This window comes from Trematomus bernacchii, unplaced genomic scaffold, assembly GCF_902827165.1.
Source record: "Trematomus bernacchii unplaced genomic scaffold, fTreBer1.1, whole genome shotgun sequence".
Taxonomy (NCBI): Eukaryota; Metazoa; Chordata; class Actinopteri; order Perciformes; family Nototheniidae; genus Trematomus; species Trematomus bernacchii.
This window is the reverse complement of record NW_022988066.1, coordinates 1,968,612-1,988,380: the sequence shown is the minus strand read 5'-3', so window position 1 is coordinate 1,988,380 and position 19,769 is coordinate 1,968,612. Positions and strand designations below refer to the sequence as shown.

General features: G+C 44.7%; 1 protein-coding gene across 3 annotated transcripts in view; it reads right to left on the bottom strand.

Moving 5' to 3' along the window:
* Positions 1-19,769, bottom strand: part of gcgrb (glucagon receptor b) — a 63,413-nt gene that overhangs the window by 11,924 nt on the left and 31,720 nt on the right. The window contains exons 2-7 of one of the 3 annotated variants that reach the window (XM_034120659.1): positions 7,004-7,151; positions 6,768-6,864; positions 6,577-6,684; positions 3,917-4,021; positions 3,135-3,241; positions 2,015-2,167 (exon numbers count right to left, since the gene is read on the bottom strand). In XM_034120659.1, the coding sequence (XP_033976550.1) occupies positions 2,015-2,167; positions 3,135-3,241; positions 3,917-4,021; positions 6,577-6,684; positions 6,768-6,864; positions 7,004-7,057 (624 nt within the window). In that variant the 5' untranslated portion in view covers positions 7,058-7,151. Of the gene's footprint in view, positions 1-2,014; positions 2,172-3,134; positions 3,242-3,916; positions 4,022-6,576; positions 6,685-6,767; positions 6,865-7,003; positions 7,152-19,769 lie in introns of those variants that run through there. The other 2 variants (XM_034120660.1, XM_034120661.1) reach the window with 2 other exon arrangements.

Here is a 19,769-nt window from a genome sequence, read left to right as displayed (position 1 = left end):
GCCGTTCGAAAGCGCTGGAGACGCTGTAGTACATATGCCAGGCCAGTAGATGGTGCTGTTCTCACTGAATCTGCCCCTGCTAAAACAGAGCTAGAAATTGTCAAATTGAGCAAAATGAGGCATGGCTAAAATGCATGATCTGTTTGGTATTTTGAAAAAAAAAAAGTATAAATATGCCTTATATAGGTATGGTCCTACACTATATTATTCAAATATAGCATGATAGGTCCACTTTAATTTATTGTCTATGATTACTCCAAGGAATTTTTTTTCCGATACTCTTTCTAGTTGGACGCCATTTATAGTGAGTTTCTTCTCTGTATTGGTCGATCGATTCCCAAATATTATGAGTTTGGTTTTGCTTGCGTTCAATGTTAATTTATTTTGGTCAAACCAGATCTTCATCCTGCTCAGTTCCTTTTCCATTGTGACCAATAGCTGTTCTAAATTGTCCCCACAGCAGAGTAGACTTGTGTCGTCTGCAAAAATAATGGTTTTAATAGTTTTTTATACTTCACATATATTGTTAATATACAGAATAAATAGTAATGGCCCCAATACTGAGCCCTGAGGCACCCCACATGTGACCTGCAGTAGTTGTGATTTATGGCTTTGTAATTCAACGTACTGTTCCCTGTTATGTAGGTAGCTGGATAGCATGATAGTGCAACACCTCTAATGCCATATCTCTGTAGTTTTTTTATTAATAATTCATGGTCAACCGTGTCAAATGCTTTTTTAAGGTCCAGAAATATCCCTATTGCATATTCTTTCTTTTCTATTGCCTTAGTAATGTGTTCCATAAATTCTATAACTGCAAATGATGTGGTTCTGTTAGCTCTGAAACCATATTGTTGTTCATAGAGTATATTATGTTTGGTGATGAAGTCATTTAGTCTTGTATAGTAGATTTTTTCCAGTATTTTAGAAAACTGTGAGAGCAATGAAATTGGTCTATAGTTTGACATGTTTATCTCCAGATGTATGTATTGGTATGACTTTAGCAGTTTTCATTTTATTTGGAAATACACCGGTTTGTATTGACTGATTACAGATGTGAGTTAGTGGTTTGGCTATACATTCAATAATGTTTTTAACTGTATACATGTCAATATCATGACAGTCTGTAGACCTTTTACTCTTAAGTTTTTTAACTGTGTCAATAATTTCATTTTCATCAGTCCCCGTTAAGAATATAGTTTCCTTCACATATATATCTTTACTTTCTACATCTTCACTACTACCAGTATTTGGAATTTCCCCAGCTAGACAAGGACCAACATTGACAAAGTACAACTGAGGTCATGTCATAAATTACTGTATCGTTTTTTGACAGAAAACTGTTTGGGTATTGTGCCTTTCCATTTCCTTTTTTAATAATGGTATTTAATACATTCCATGTGTTTTTAATGTTATTTTTGTTATCCTCCAATAATTTGTTGTAATGATCCATTTTGCTACATCGTATTATCTTTGTTAGTTTGTTTTTGTATGTCTTGTATTTTTGTTCAGCCTCTACTGATCTATTCTTTAAGAAGTCTTTATATAATTCATTTTTCGTTTTACATGCATTTAATATTCCCTTAGTGATCCATGGTTTTTCAGCATATTTTTGTTTCACTATTTTCTTTACACAAGGACAATGTTTTTCATACAGCCCTGATAGAATATGTAGAAATGATTCATAGGCTTCATTTACATCTGATCCATACACTTTGTTCCAGTCTTGTTTAGATAATTCTTCTTTAAGAGAATTAACAGACTCTGGTGTTTTGTGTCTTGTAATTGTGACTGTTCTGGTGTCTTTTTTGATCCTAGTACAGTTCTGTATTGTTGCAAAGACTGGCAGGTGATCACTTGTGTCATTTATTAATATTCCACTTATTACTTTCCTATCCATAACATGTTACTGCAGTGAGAAATGTCCTTATAGAAAGGTATTTCTCTCGTGCTAAATAGCTGCACATCAACACATGAATAGCCGGTGAGGCTGGCGTGATGTTTTGGCTCTGACCGGTATGTTGACCCAGGCTTGTGTCCGGGTGTCCCCCCCGCTCCTGGGGTCCAGAGTGAGGGTCAGCAGGGCGTCTTTGACCAGGATGGACACGGCTCTCAGGATGAACGATGCGAACAGGTTCATGTGGATGTTGTTCCTCATGCAGTGCAGCTTCCTGGTGCAGAGTTGACAGTGTGTGAAATATTTTGACTTTGATATGTTGTATCATATCACTGTAGTAATGCATGCAGGAACATGACTCTAAAACATTCTTCCAACATTGTATTTCTTACTTTTTTTCTTTATGTGTTCCTTCTTTATTCCATCAGCACTTACACTGGCTGTCACTATATTGTTTTACACAATGTACCATACCCATCCTGTTCATATTCATACTGTTATATCTTTCTTTTCTTAATGCATATTTATATATTCATACACCTATATGAATATAATAGGCTATATACATCTTATTTAGTTTTATCATGCAGCACATCGTGTCCTATTTTCTGGAACAGTTTTTTTTTTTAATGTATATCAGGTTATATTTTAAATGTGCATGTAATTTGTATATATGACAATAAAACATCTTGAATATTGAATTCTGTCGTTCATTCCCTGTTTCCCTCCTTTCTATTACTAAACTTATTTTTCCCTGCATCTTTCATTCATTGCTTCTTTTTCTTTTCCTTTGTCCTGTTTGTTCTTATTTCTTCTCTACTATCCCCTTTCTTTTCTTCTCCCTTCATTCATCCCTGCCTTTTCTTATTTTCCTAGTTTGCTTTGTCTCTTTTCCATTTTTCTTCCGCCTTCACGTATTTGTATTCTTCTATTGATTACTTCACCCTTCTTTCTTACTTGGTAGGAAAGCAAAAAGGGAAAGATTTTTCCCTAATATTATTAAGTGCTTCTTTCGTCTCTGTTATTCGTGCCCTATCTCCTTGCTTTTTTCTCCTTTTCTTTTTTCCTGCCTTCCTTTCTTCTTCCCTTGGTTTCCACTTTCTCTTTATTCTCATCGTTTTTCACAACCATTATTGATTCCTTTCCTTTTGTCTTTTCGTTCCTCTACCTCTTTCATCCTCTTCTCTGCCCCCCCCCTCCTCCTCCCTTCCCTGTTTACTCCTCGCACATGTTGTACCTGAAGGTGATGAGGGTACCCAGGGCCAGTAGCAGAGCCCCCAGGGAGAGCGAGTAGCCCACTGTGTACATGATGCGTAACTGACTTAGGATGCGGCCATACTGCTGCTGCAGAACAAATGGAGAGACATAACCAGTTTCATCGACACACACACACACACACACACACAACACACACACACACACACACACACACCACACACACACCACACACACACACACACACACACACACCACACACACACCACACACACACACACACACACACACACACCACACACACCACACCACACACACACACACCACACACACACACACCACACACACACACACCCACACACACAGTGCTGATTAATTCTGACACAAAATATGCAAAAAAACGTGAACCAGGGCCGCCCCTCCCTACAGGCCGATCACGCAGACTGCGTGGGGCCTCATCTTGTGGAGGGTTCACCTACAGTTTCGCCGCGCCACAGTTTCGCCGCGCCACAGTTTCCACCCCCCCCCCCCCCCCCCGTCGACGAGAGACAGAGGGCCTCATCATATAACTTGCGTGGGGCCAAGTTGGCCAGGGTTGGCCCTGATTGGAACAGATGGGGGGATTTTCACACGCTGAGTCTCTTCAGATCGTGTCAAGTTAAAGTTTCATGTTAACAATATCGTAATCCCATCTGCTGGCTTCAAACATGGTAGTTTATACTACACACACACACACACACACACACACACACACACACACACCCACACAAACACACACACACACAATTTTACATAAATACACACCACTGTATACACACACCTCACCAGGGTCGTCCTCACACTCGCTGGTATTCTTTCGCGCCCACTGACCCTCTTCACTGCAGACTCTGTAGACCCGACCCTGCTGAACTGTGAGACATTTTACATTACATTTTACATAAGGATGTCATGTGTAGCTCCCACCGTTCAGAAGTGTCTTAATGCCCTCACAATCATTTAATTTAGTGACGTTATTTTATCTGAAACAAAAATAAATTGTCAATCCTCCATATGGTTAAAATGAAGCTAAAGCAAGCTAAGCACAAAGACAAGAAGCGGGAAAAAGGTTAGCCTTGCTAATAATGAAGGTTAAGCCCCCATTTACACGGGAACGCAAACGAAACGCAAACGAACCGAACTCGATATCAAAAAAGTCTTCCGTTCACACGGATACGGCTCAATAAACGTGTCCCTTCACACAAGACCGCTCGACCCGCTGGAGACGCTGTAGTACATATGCCGGGCCTGTAAGTGGCGCTGTACTTCCGCCACAAAATACACCAAAAGCAGCGAAGAAGACCCCCGAGCATGGTTGCCATGGTTGCCTGGTTGCCCTTCTGTTTATTCTCCGTGGTGGATTTAGCAACATGTAGTTCATGTAGTTCTCCATGTCCACTTGTTGCTGATGGTTGTGGTAGAGGAGCTGTAGATTTTGCACTAACATCTGTAGCATGGTCAGTAGCAGTAGCAGTAGCTACTGACAGTAGCTACTGACCATGCTACAGCAGTGAGCAGCAGAGGTGGGGAGAGGCGGGGCTATGGCTTCATCGTTATCAGGAAATGATCGTATAGGACGTACACACTGAGCCGTTTGGCCCCCCAGAGCATTCCGTCCGCAGATCTATCCACCTTGGGACCCGTTATCGTTTTAGGGGTCCGTTTCCGCGGTTCCGTTACGGTTGCCTGTGAACGAACGGACTATACGAAAGAGAAAAGTAGCGGATACAACCCGTTTCGTTCCCGTGTAAACAGCACCTAAAACTAGCTCACAATTAACATGTCATAGTTTAATTGTTGAACCCATTAAAAAGTTATTAGGTGGTGGTCTACTTCCTGGAGTAGCTGCTGGTTGCCTGGCAACTGCATCTCATGCAATTGTCCAGCACATAATCCCCTGTCAAACTACCACTCAACGTTTTTAGACCTCAAGTTACTAAGTGAGCTTTATAAGTCTTGTCAGGTTAATTGTATTTTTTTAGGTCTGGGCAAAGCTATTTCCAGTCTTTTTACTAAGCTAAGCTAGCAGACAGTAGCTTCATGTTTACCTTACAAACATGAGTGGCATCAAGCATTTGGATGTCATTGGGTCATTGTCCAACAACCTGTCCTCCAGTTATCAGATAATGATATTTTGTACCAAACTAATAATCTGATCAGAGCACTTACAGTAAATTGCCAGATGTTCCGTGCATTCATGTGACTTGTTTTTATTATCAAATCATTAGCATGGCTTAGCCAATTTGTCTATACAACGGTAAAGGAATATTGTCCATTTCAGTTTCCCAGATCCCACTGTGATCTTTAAATGTTTGGTTTTGTCCAACCAACAGTCTAACATCCAAAGAGATTCCCTTTACGTAAAGAAGAAAAAGAGAAGGAGTTGGAAACAGGGGTTTGACTCTCTACACTTGCTGGAGAAAACAAGGAAATCCCCTGCTGCTACTCCACAGGAGATAACAGATATAATCCTCCCCTCACACCTATGCAATGCCTGCTACCTGAGGGAAACCTGAACATGAAAAATAACAATTCTATGCAGGAAGAGCAGCACATCTTAGAGCCTCATGCTTCATGTATCAACAGTTATCTCTCTGACAGCCTGCACACTAAGGGAACATGAATCACAGGAGACACTGTTTGAAGCCTTGACACCACTTTCAGGTTGATAATGAGAGTGGTAGCTGACTGATACGTATCACACCAGTTGATGACGTATCCACTCTCTTCTCACTACTGCATTCACTCATCAGAAGAATGACAAGGACATATGAGCTTAACTGACTGAATGACTTTAATGAAAACACGTTAAAGAGCACGTGTTCTCATGCCCCTCAGTGCGTCCTTGTATTTCTTTAACAAATTCAAGTCAGTTACATACAAGTCACTTTGTTTCCACTAAGGTGTGTTAAAGAAGAGCTTTAGTTTGAAAAGGGGGAACATTTCTGCATACTGGAATTGCTCATTTTAATTAAAGACATATTATTTCAGTTATATTTATGACATTATAAACCTGGTTACATTTATCACATTGTTGCATATGGCACTTTACTGATATATTAAACTGCTTTTAATAGATATATTTGCACTCTTTCCCACGCTGCCACTGCTACACAACTATTTCCTGCAGGCAAAATAAAATGAATCTCTTATATCATCTATTTCTAAAGGAGTACTCAACCCCACAACTACTAACACTGTGTTATATAAAAAAAAGTTCACATTCCTCTACGGTAAAGAATGAAAAAACTGAGAAATTCTAAGTAAATGGGGGCCATGTTTAAAAACAGTACATTTATTTCAAAACATCTGGCTCAATTATCTCAAAACTCATAGAGTATTGAGATCAAGTTTTGCTATCTATACTTGTCTTGTATTTTGATCCTTTGTTCACCTTGGCTGTGGGCATTTTCTGTTAACACACATACCTTTGCGGTACCATGGCAGGAACCATGGGCAGGACACATTGACAGTTGTTCCTGGGAGTCCATCAGGCCAGCAGACGTACAGATCAAAGGTCCGGTTACACACCAGCCCTGCAGCGGAAAGCAGGTCTGTGAAATCATGCTACTTAATTCTACTGCAGAAACATGCTAATGCTGGGAGGAGAGGGGCTCACCGGTGGCGGGGGGCGTGGCGTTGAGGTAGTCCAGGCACTGGTCTTTGTAGCTGCTCCACTTCTCCTTCACAAGCTCTAGGGAGTTTGTAGAGAAGACCTTCAAGAAGAGGAAACGTCATCAAGCCTCGTGAAGTTTCAGCAACACCATCATCACATTTTCTACACCTTCATCTTTCTAGATCAAAGACACATCTCATTGTGGTGTGTGAAAACGAAAGAGACACTATGAGTCGTACCTTTGTGCAGCTGCAGAGCAAAAGCAAGGCCAAGAGGAGACACACCTGGGACATCCCACTGACGCTGGGAGGATGGGGGTGGGTGGGGACCAGAACACAGAGGAGACCCGACACATGAGGCGGTCTCAGCCCTGTCTCTCCGTGTGGCCTACACACACAATATGGAGGAGCTTGTTAGTGGAAAGAAGGTGTGTGTGTGTGTGTGTGTGTGTGTGTGTGTGTGTGTGTGTGTGTGTGTGTGTGTGTGTGTGTGTGTGTGTGTGTGTGTGTGTGTGTGTGTGTGTGTGTGTGTGTGTGTGTGTGTGTGTGTGTGTGTGTGTGTGTGTTGGTGGCCTTTTGAACTGCAACTGAAAGAGAGACAGAGTGAAATGATGAAGATATCGGTGATCAATGACCAGAAAAAAAGTTACAACCGGTGATATACTGACTGCTCTCTCACACACAATCCTTCACAATGGAAGCTCTGTATGAACAAAGATCTTGTGAACCCAAGGTCATTGGTCAAAAACATACCTCTTCACACATTCTTTCTAAGCATTGAGTGCGAAAATGCAGCACAAAAGCATCAAGCATGGATGTTTAACATATAGAAAGATGGGATTGGACAGCAAGGGTGAATGGATCGGAGTAGAACATGTACCCTATTGCAAGAACAAAGATGTTTGTGTGCATTTGTCTATGCATTATGGCAAGTATACCACATATAAGGTCTGGAAATCAATAGCATCAAATTACAGGTAAAATTGTTTGTGTGTTGAGCTGTCACATGTCCTGTAGATCGTCTTCATCCATGAAGTTGGAGAACAAAACGAAATCTGAAACGTTTCTGCAAAAAACACCTTGACCATGGAAACATTTTTGGCTAAAACGTTTCAAATTCCACTCTGTTCCAGTCTCGGTGCTTCTGTTGGAGTGCCGTAAGGAAGATATGTGTGTGTGTTTCATTATGTCCAGTGCATTGAACTGCTGTACCTGCCTGAGATCTAAGTCAAACATCGATAGCCTGTTGTGTTAGCACAGCAGAATAACACCTTCATTTTGAAACAGAACAAACATCCATTCAGTGAGCTGCGGCTGTTTTTTCTTCCAGTAACAAACCTTCTATCTTGTGGTGTTACAGTAATAACCTTCCTCTTTACCATCACATGCAGATCTTATCAATTGAGGGAAGACAGAAGCTTTACATGCTCCTGTAGGCAGATTTCATGTTATCTACATGTTTGGTACACAATTTGTGAGATTAAAATGTACCGGGATGATAAATGTTCATTGTGAAACCTAGTTATGATGAAATATGCTGAGGATTTTCTCTGTCAGTGATATAAATACGACCATAGATTATGAGATGGAGTCATATTTTAGGCAGCTATTGACTCAGTTTACACTGGAATTCATTTAATAGGGCACATACCAACAACTGTTCTGTGCTTGTTTATTCTCATTGTCAACAAATCGCATAAAATGACCAAAACCTGCTTTACTAACACGTAGTGTATTCACTTAAAAGCCCGATATACTGTATTGCTCTGTTACATGAACCTCTATTGTTGTACAACACTTCTTAAAAACACATCAATGAGCCATATTGTGTGACTGGGTGACATTTCCATTCATTATGACAAAAACATACACTGTTTAGAGTCAATCGCTCACAGGATGTACTGCTAATGTCAATACTCATTAGACTAGAGCATGCACTGTATCAATGCATTATGTTCTTCGGTTTGACTGAATTACTTAGCATGTTTAGGGATGACATGGTGCTTCTTTTATAAGAATCTCTATGTGGAAGACTTTGCTTCATCTTTTGGGGTTTCTAGTTTTCTGGTCACTGAGTGATAACTGTGAAATATTATTCCTTTACCAAACAGGTCATATTTTCGGTTTATCTTGTTTGACTTGTTGTTGTTTGTCTGTCTAGCAATGATAGAAAAAGCGTTGGAACGATTTTCATTCAAATTGAAGAGTGTAGAACAGGCAAAGGATAAACCTCTTACATTTGGAGTGGATCCTAACGGACAAATACACACATGATATTTCACTTTTGTTCGTATTGTGAAATAAGGAATGGGTTTGCTGGAGGACAGCTCTCTGAGTGCCCTTCTTGTTTATGTTGTTATACATATTAATTATAAAGTCTTAAATAAGATGTTCTTGAGGAAAACTGTCATTGTTACTGTAATATTTATTCTCTGTTATAAAATATAAATGATGCCTGCTTGTGAATAGTAACAATCATTCCTAAGTCAGGTCATTTTCTGTTCCAACGTGCATTTTTGGTTTAAAAAGGATCTTTGTAATCTGCAGTTTTATGTGATTTCATCTCCTAACCTCCCTCATATGAACAGTCACATGCAGAGATTTACATGGTAGCTGGGCATCTGCGTGTGTGTGTGTGTGTGTGTGTGTGTGTGTGTGTGTGTGTGTGTGTGTGTGTGTGTGTGTGTGTGTGTGTGTGTGTGTGTGTGTGTGTGTGTGTGAGCATGTGTGTGCCGCTGGCAGCGCCTGTGTGTCTGCTTTGTGTTAACCACAATACAGAGAAGAGGACAGTGCATAATCACAGGATTGTCTCAAACTGATAGCCTTATCGACCCCTCATGGAGGTTTTACATTACACACACACACACACACACACACACACACACACACACACACACACACACACACACACACACACACACACACACACACACACACACACACACACACACACACACACACACACACACACACACACACACACACACACACACACACACACACACACACACACACACACACACACACACACACACACACACACACTCCAGCGTGCTGTGGAATGAGGATGTCCTAATGCCTTTTGCAGCCTGTGAGGGTAGCACCTCGGGTTGCTAAGGCCTGCAATTTAATCCTGTGTTGCAGAGGACTGCAGCTACTTTTGGATGAATCTATCCGTGTTATTGGATTCAGTCTTTGTATCGCCAAAATGTCAGCCCTCCTCCAGGAGTGAATACAAATCTGCATTGCCTTTTGATTGGGGAGCATTTTTGAGTTGCTTTTTTCTGGAGGGTTTTTGTAGAGAATCTTTATTTTTAATGAGTCCCAAAAGGCTGTAAAGGCTTCTCTTTTTACTTTGGAGCAAGTAAAAAGATAAGACATATTTCTTTAGAGAGTATGTGCTGACGTCACTTGCCGGACAGATTGAGTGGCAAAAGGGGTAAAAAAGCATCCTGCAACATGGCAGCTGTTTAAATGGCAAACTGCGAAACTGTGAGTAAAACAAACTGTTTAAATTAAATGCAGTCCGACTGAAAAGAGATTGGCACAACCGTAAAAAAAAAACGGTCAATGGACACTGATCGGGGATCCTCACATTTCCATGAAACATATCTTAACACAGGTGTTAAACATAAAGCAAAGACGGAAGAAATACTTAAGCCTTGAAGTTTGGATGTACTTTAAGGCAGCATTTGTTTTTTGATTTTTTTGTAGCAAAGACACCAAAGCATATTCTGGTCTTATGTGGACTGGATGTATTTTTTATTTTTAATACAGCACCTTTTTATTTAGAAAACTGTGAGCTAGCTTGCTTTGAAGCAAACACTATACTGTATAGAGCGTGACATGTACACTGAATATAAGTGAAAGAGGATCATTATTTAATTTATGGCTGTCAATACAGTGTGGGAAGATTTTACCCAGAAATCCAGCAGACCTGAAGATAAACAGAAAACGCAAAGCAACGTTTAGTTCTCCCTATTTGGTTGTTTCTGTGAATTGCTTCTCTTTTTACAGCTTTTGAAAATCTATAAGAAAAGAGCTCTATTCATATAGTCAATCCCACAACAACCGACTCTTTCCCATTCTAATATGTGTTATTAAAGCTGAACCCTACAATTGCAATTCATTTGGCGTAGCAGCAGCAATTTTCCTTCAGTCAGACAAACCTTTATTTGAACTTTGAGCCATTACTGAGCCAATACTCACATCCTTCTTCTGAATAACCACTCTGGACATCATTTTACATGACGTCCCTGTATTCATATGATGAATACGGAGCTGTGTGTTTGTTTGTCTGTGTTACTGTATCCAGGAGAAAGAAAAAAACAGAGATAGAAACACTAAAGCAAGCAAGCAATATATCTGCACACCGACGCTCACTGGTTTTTAAAAGTGAGTCAAGGCTTGTTGCTTTGGAAGATTCCACGATATTGTGATGTTCATGTAAAACAAAAAGGACTGGCGCTCTCTTTCTATGTGTGTGTGTGGTCATTGTAGAAGTAACATTTGCTTAAACAGACTTCGATTGCGTTTATTTGTTACACCCACACAAACACACACATTGTCACGATCTTATGAAGGACCCAAATGCAGCACTCGAGAAACCAAGGAGTATTGGTAATGTACTTTATTGGTAATACTACCAGAGCAGAGGAATACCAGCAGAACAGTATCAGCCGGATGATGTGCAGGCCGACGAACCAGAGGACAGCGGGCAGAAGGTGAGTCAGGGCCGGGCAGAGGGTCAGGGAGCAGGCGAGGCGGTCAACGTAGGTACAGGCAGGGTCAGACAGCAGGCAAGGCAGGATAGTCCAGGGACAGGCAGGATCAGGGAACAGGCAGAGCAGGCAGGTCAGGGACAGGCAGGGTCGGAACCGGGTGGGCAATCTGGTGACAAACGCGTGAAAGACTAGCATGAAGACAAAGTACGATCTGGCAATGGGTGTGTGTCTGGTGAGGGTTTAAATACTGGCAGTAAAGCTAATGGGTGCAGAAGAGAAAGAGAGTGAGCAAAAACGTGGGTGTGGTTAACAGGTGAGACAGGTGAATGGAAAACTACTGGTGAATGATGGAGCAGAACTGTGACAGAACCCCCCCCTTAATGGACGGCTCCTGACGTCCCTAAACACTAATCTACAGAGGAGGGTGGGAGGTGGGGTTAGTACTCATCTGAAAAAGTTCTTTCGGCCTCCTTCTCCTGCCCCCTGTGGGAATCGGCGTCCTCATCAGAAGCAGGCCCCTCACTGTCCTCCTCGGAAGAGCTGACAGTATGTGGAGAGACTCTCCTAGTGTCTCTGCCCGTCGATGTGATGGCCTTAGAAGGTTGCTCGGGATTGCGCTGATGGAACTCTCTGATGAGCCGGGGGTCCAACACATGACGAGCTGGAACCCAAGACCTCTCCTCAGGGCCGTAACCCTCCCAGTCTACCAGGTACTGGACTCCTCTCCCTCTGCGACGGGAACGAAGCAGTCGATGGAAAGTGTACGTAGGTCCGCCGTCAATCATCCGGGGGGGGTGGTGGAGGAGGGACCGCAGGAACCAGTGCACTCTCTCGGACAGGTTTGATCCTGGAAACATGAAAGGTGGGATGGACCCGCAGAGTCCGAGGCAGTCTTAGCCTTACTGCTGCGGGATTGATTATCCTTATAATCTCAAATGGTCCAATGAACCTCGGTGCAAGCTTTTTCGACTCCACCCGTAAAGGAATATCCTGGGTGGACAGCCATACCTTTTGGCCCACCTGGTAGACGGGTGCCTTGGAACGTCGGCGGTTGGCAGAGGAGGCGTACCGGTTGGCCGAACGAACAAGAGTTATCCGGGCTTGATTCCAGGTCTGGCGACAGCGACGAATGAAAGCCTGAACGGACGGACAGGTAACCTCCCTCTCCAGGGCCGGAAACAGAGGGGGTTGGAACCCGTATGCACACTGAAATGGGGACAGCTTGGTGGCCGAACTGATCAAAGTGTTGTGGGCGTACTCGACCCAGAGCAGTTGTTTAGCCCAGGCCGCTGGGTGCTTGGAGACTATACAACGTAAAGCCGTCTCCATCTCCTGGTTCTTCCTTTCGGTCTGACCGTTGGACTGAGGATGGAAACCGGAAGACAGACTGACCGTGGCCCCAATGAGCGTGCAGAATTCCCTCCAGAACACCGAGGTAAATTGGGGACCACGATCGGAAACCACATCGGTAGGTAGCCCATGGAGCCGGAACACATGGAGCAGGACCAGCTCCGCCGTCTCTTTAGCTGAGGGGAGCTTGGGTATCGGCACAAAATGAGCCATCTTACTGAACCGGTCTACCACCGTCAAAATGGCAGTGTGCCCGTTGGACGGTGGCAGACCAGTAACAAAGTCCAGAGAAATGTGGGACCAGGGGCGATGAGGGATAGGCAGAGGTTGTAGGAGACCAGCAGGAGCTTGGTGAGAAGACTTGTGTTGATTGCACACAGGGCAGGCATTAACAAATTCCCTGGTGTCCTCCTTAAGTGTTGCCCACCAGAACCTTTGCTGGACTACCTCCCGGGTACGTTGGATACCAGGATGGCAGGTGAGTCTGGAGTTGTGGGCCCACTGGATAACATCAGACCTCAACATCTGCGGAACGAACAGGCGGTTCGGAGGACAGGCACTGGGTCCCGGCTGGTCATCCAGGGCGGCCTTGACCCTCTCCTCCACTTCCCAGGTAAGGGCGGCGACGAGCTGAGGAGTCGGAAGGATGGTGTCTGAGCCTCTGGGAATGTTACCTCCCTCCCCAAACTGACGAGACAGAGCGTCAGCCTTAATGTTCCGAGAACCAGGGCGGTAGGAGAGGGAGAAATTGAACCGAGTGAAAAATAGGGCCCATCTAGCCTGTCGGGAATTCAGTCTGCGGGCCGACCGGATGTATTCCAAATTCTTGTGGTCGGTCCACACCAGGAAAGGTTGACTGGTCCCCTCGAGCCAGTGGCGCCACTCCTCCAGAGCCAACTTCACTGCTAGCAGCTCCCGGTTTCCAACATCATAGTTTCTTTCCGCTGGTGTCAAACGCCTCGAAAAGAAAGCACAGGGATGGAGTTTTTGGCTGTCTGTTGCTCGCTGAGACAGGATGGCCCCCACCCCCATATCAGAAGCATCCACCTCCAAAACAAATTGTCTTTCAGGATCGGGTACTCGGAGGATGGGGGCGGAGGTAAACCTGGCCTTAAGGTTCTGGAACGCCTCCTCAGCCGAGGAGGACCACTGGAACATAACCTTAGAGGAGGTCAGGGCTGTGAGTGGAACGGCCAAGGTGCTGTATCCACGAATGAACCTCCGGTAGAAGTTGGCGAACCCGAGGAACTGTTGTAGCCGCTTCCGGGAGTCTGGAACCGGCCAGGAAGTGACTGCATCGACCTTGGAGGGATCCATCTCAATGCTCCCCTGTCCCACGATGTATCCCAGAAAAGAGACAGAGGATGTGTGAAACTCACACTTCTCCGTTTTAACAAACAGTGAGTTCTCCAGCAACCTCTTGAGAACCGCCTGGACGTGGTGCACGTGTTCCTTCAGAGTCTTGGAAAATATCAGGATGTCATCCAAGTAAATAAATACGTGTCGGTCCAACATGTCACGGAGCACGTCATTTACCAACGCCTGGAATACTGCAGGGGCGTTGGTAAGTCCAAAAGGCATCACCAGATACTCGTAGTGCCCCGAGGCAGTGTTGAAGGCGGTCTTCCACTCATCCCCCTCGCGAATACGTACCAAGTGGTACGCGTTACGCAAGTCCAGCTTGGTGAATATGGTTGCTCCCTGCAGCAACTCGAATGCAGAGGAGATAAGAGGCAGTGGGTATCGATTTTTTACAGTAATGTCATTAAGACCCCGAAAGTCGATACAGGGCCTTAGGGTCTTGTCCTTCTTCTCCACAAAGAAGAACCCCGCTCCAGCGGGTGATGAGGAAGGGCGAATAATCCCAGCCGCCAGAGAGTTATTGATGTACGTCTCCATGGAAACTCTTTCCGGAGCAGACAGGGAGTACAATCGACCCCTGGGAGGGCTGGTACCGGGATGTAGGTCGATGGCACAGTCGTAAGGCCGGTGTGGTGGTAGGGAAGTAGCCCTCGTCTTGCTGAATACTTCCTTAAAGTCCAGATATTCCGGTGGAACCCCTGTAACATCCGGAACTTGGCTGGGGTTCACCGAACGCTGAGGCGCGGCAGCCTGTTTCAGACAGATCTGATGACAAGAGGGGCTCCACCCCAAAATGGCTCCCGTCTCCCAGTCAATGTTAGGGTTGTGGCGGCGGAGCCATGGGTAACCCAGGATAAGCGGGATATGTGGAGACCGGAGAACATGAAACTGAATAGTTTCGTGATGGTTCCCGGACAGGAGCATGTGAACAGGTACAGTCTGATGAGTCACTGTCCCCAGCAGGTGACCGTCTAAGGCGCTGGCTGGAACTGGGCGAGATAAGGGAACCCGGTCTATTCCCAACTGCAGCATAAGCTCTTCGTCCATAATACTCGCGTCCGAACCAGAGTCAATAAAAACTGCAAGAGCCTGAGAGCTATCCGGTAATAGCAACCTGGCGTGGCTCAATGGTCTCTGAGCGGGAACAAATCCAGGGGTTTGGCTCACCAGTATGTTCCCCATTACTGCTGAGCCTTGCCTTTTACCGGGCAGCGAGAAACAAAATGGCCGGCCCGGCCGCAGTAGAGACATAGGTTACCTCGTCTGCGATGTTCACGTTCCTCCAAGGTGAGGCTGGTGCGACCCACCTGCATGGGCTCATCACCCCCTGGTTGCGGCTCTGGAGTGAGGGGAGGAGTCCCAGTCGAACCCGGATGTCGGGGCGCCCATGCATGTTGAACTCCCTCCGATCGTCGCTCCCGTCTCCGTGTCTGGATGCGCCGATCCATGCGGGAAGTCAGCTCAATCAGCCCATCCAGTGAGTTGGGCAGATCAAAAGACACCAGCTCATCTTTAATGTAAGCCGCCAAGCCACGCAGATAGGCGTCACACTGGGCTTCAGAATTCCAGTTGCTGAGGCGGCCCTTGGTGCGAAACCCAATAGCATAATCCACCACAGATCCATTACCCTGGCTCAGGCTCAGTAATCCTCCTGCAGCGTCTGGACCCACAGACACGGGTCCAAACACCTTGCGCAGCTCCGCGGAAAAAGCGGGGAAAGAAGAGCAGGCGGGTGTCTGCCGCTCCCATTCAGCTGTGCCCCACAGTCGGGCTTTCCCAGTCAGATGATTGACCGTGAACGCCACACGAGCTGCTTCAGAAGCGAAAGTGTGTGGCTGCAGCGCGAACAGGATAGAACAGTTAGTAAGAAACGGGCTGCAGCCCTCCGGTTCCCCGGCGTAACGCTCCGGAGTTCCCACCCGAGGCTCTGGGGTAAATCCCATCGGAGAGAATGCAGAAGCGGGTGCCGGCGGCATGGGAAGAGGCGCTGGAGCAGCCCCTACTGCCGCCGCTAGCTGCTGCACAGTAGCCGTTAGCTGCTGTAGCTGCGCAGCTAAATAGGTTAGAGTCTGGTCGTGTGTAGAGTTATCATGATGAGCCTCGGTGGCCAGGGAGGCTATCGAGGCTTCCTGCCTCTGGAGAGCGTCCTCAACTCTCTCGAAACGGTCTTTAGGTGAAGAGGAGTGCGCTGGGTCCATGTTCTGGCCAGATCGTTCTGTCACGATCTTATGAAGGACCCAAATGCAGCACTCGAGAAACCAAGGAGTATTGGTAATGTACTTTATTGGTAATACTACCAGAGCAGAGGAATACCAGCAGAACAGTATCAGCCGGATGATGTGCAGGCCGACGAACCAGAGGACAGCGGGCAGAAGGTGAGTCAGGGCCGGGCAGAGGGTCAGGGAGCAGGCGAGGCGGTCAACGTAGGTACAGGCAGGGTCAGACAGCAGGCAAGGCAGGATAGTCCAGGGACAGGCAGGATCAGGGAACAGGCAGAGCAGGCAGGTCAGGGACAGGCAGGGTCGGAACCGGGTGGGCAATCTGGTGACAAACGCGTGAAAGACTAGCATGAAGACAAAGTACGATCTGGCAATGGGTGTGTGTCTGGTGAGGGTTTAAATACTGGCAGTAAAGCTAATGGGTGCAGAAGAGAAAGAGAGTGAGCAAAAACGTGGGTGTGGTTAACAGGTGAGACAGGTGAATGGAAAACTACTGGTGAATGATGGAGCAGAACTGTGACACACATTCTCTCTAGGGAAAAGGAGGTGGCACTATTAGCTCATAATGCAAATCATCAGCAGATGAGGCCGCTGTGTCCTTCTGCTCTCCTCCATCTGCAGTTTAATGAAACATTCCTGACAACAATACTGCACTTGACAAATGTCAGTTTGTCAGTCCCTTTCACTCATATTGGTCATCATCTTCATAAGACCAGAGTGTACTTTTTCATTGTCTCTCTTTCTCAGTCCGTATCCGTGTGTCAGAAGTCAGAACCTCTCCTCCCACACATTTCCATTCAAGTGCACAATATGTATGTTTGTCCTGGGGAGAAACACAGAAACAGAGCAGGAAGGAGATGCAGAAGGAAGTGGAGTGGAAATGTGTGTCAGCAAATCATTGTAGAATCTAATAAAATCTACTTATCACACATCAAGGACCTCGAACGATCCAATGACCGATAATGAAGTCAATCAGGAAAACAGACCTCTCTCCATTACCATTAAGGTTATCATTAAGGTTATACTGTCCATGCTACCTTCTATGAGCACCTCCCAATTATGTTTTTTAAATCAATAAGCCTCTCTGTAATTAGGCAGTATAGAGGGTATGTGGGCGGCAACAGACAGGAGTGCAGTGGCTGTAATGGAGTTAAACAGAGCTCTAATTATGTTGTTTCTGCCTCTGTGAGCTGACAGCCAAATGCTCTGGAGCTCCAATACCATGATTTGTACTCTCTTTCTTCACTTCATTTACCGTCTCTATTGCTGACTTTTTGTACGCAGCTTTTAAACTACATGTTATTAGGACATCATTAAAATGTGAAGGTTTGGTTCACCATGGTGACAAAAAGGACATGATTCATCACTTGCCACTTGTGGTAATTTGTATAAATGACCTTCGTTTGGTCTATTATTAGTCAAATTGTGTCTCATGTTCACTCATTTCCCTTTTTGTCTTTCTATTCTTTGTCAATATGTGTCTTACAAGGTATTGTGAAGGTTGTAGCTCTTATTTTGAAGGTAACATATCTTTAAGGGCACTGATCAGACTTTTTAGTTATCGATACTGATACCTGAGCTTAAGTGTTTGAGTCAGAATTGGCCAAACATCCATTTTCTGTAGCTATTCATCACTAATGTCTTTTTAATCAAGAATAAAACATAATAAGACCACAGAATATGTCAATATTTAGTTTCACATTAGGTTAAATATTGAGTAAATTGCCCTTTCAATGATCATACAGTCATGAAGCCATGTACACTAATTTGATGTATGTCTTTTGACAACCCTCATACATCTCTCTGTCCTGATTTCTGCCCTTTTTAGTGACAGTAGTTAGGGCAGATAAGCCTAGTGACAGTCACAATCATTTTTGTGTGTGTGTGTATTTGTGCGTGTGTGTTTGTGACTGTGCATTCAAGCGTGGAAAGCTTTGTGTTATCATTAACTGAGGTATAGCAGATGGAGGTGACCCAGTATCTGCTCCTTCAGCACATGTCATGCATCACAAACAGAGCTGTGCCATCTATTTTTCTTTCTGTTCATGTTATCTTGTCTGTCTTGTTCTTGGTTCTCCTTGTTTTTCCCCAACTCGTCTTCTTTAAAACTTTGCAACCGTTTAAAAGCAATCGGGATTCTCAGAAATTTCTTTTTTTCTTCTTCTAATTTTATTTTTGCCTTCCTCAGGGGAGAATTGTCTGACCATCTTGTTTCCTGGGAGATCAGTTTAGTGGGAAATACACAGAGATAGCAGATGGGTTTGACAGAGACAAACACCAGTCCCATGTCATCTATACAGTAAGCACCTCAATTTAAACAATAGCTGATCAAAACTCTTTACAATAGATCTAATAAACACATTAGCCCAATGCTAAAGAACTCAGTGACCTGCACTGTTTTGGTATATCAGCCTGTAACGTCCCATAGTATACGGAGAAACTGAATGTAGAAAAACACAGCGGCTTCATGGTTCTCATATTAAAATAGTGGAGATAGTTTGGCTCCCAACACTGATATCACACTCAAATCATACTCCTTCCACTTGGAGACATCTGGGATGGAAAGACTTTTGGATGCTGCCGATCCTCTGGCAGATGGTCAGGGCGGCTTCGAGCTGACAAATTAGCAAAATCATGCACTGTTAAGATTTCATAATGGAAAACATTGCATCTGAAGTGTCCAGTGGCGATCGTGGATGAACCCACATGAGCGTCGTAAAAGTTGTGTGTAAATGTGAGGAGTGTGCGAAAGAAGGGGAGAGGAAGACAGAGCACATGGGAAGAAGAAGGCTTGCCCAGTACATACCATTCTCAGTGTCCCGTGGAGAATGCCAAGAGCCAGACCCTAAATCCTCAGCCATGTGCTCCCCGGACTCCTCCATAAAAATGCTTTACTTATACCACAGTTATCCTGCTCACTATATATTGTCCTTCAGGCTCGCATTGCTCCCATATAAACCCTCTCTCCTATGGAAACAAATGACAGCACATTCCCCTGCCAGCACACACACAAACCAGTTAATAAGTAGAAGATGCAGTAAACTACCCCATGTTACCTGCTGTGGGTTTATTCAGCTGTTTAGGGGGAGAAATGCAACAATATAAGGTCAATTCGTTTTTTACATTTTTGCCTCACTTTTTGCCAAACTGTGCTAGGCAAATATCAATAAGGTAAATATCAATAAGATATAGGAACAGTTTTAGGTTTTGGGAAATAAAGTATGTTTGTGCAGAGGGTTAGGAAAACTGCTGCCACTCTCATGTGAGGCAGCTGCGGCTCAGGAGGTAGAGCGGGTGGTCTGCTGATCACAGGGTCACAGGGGCATGATAACAAGCCCCCGTCCGGGTGCT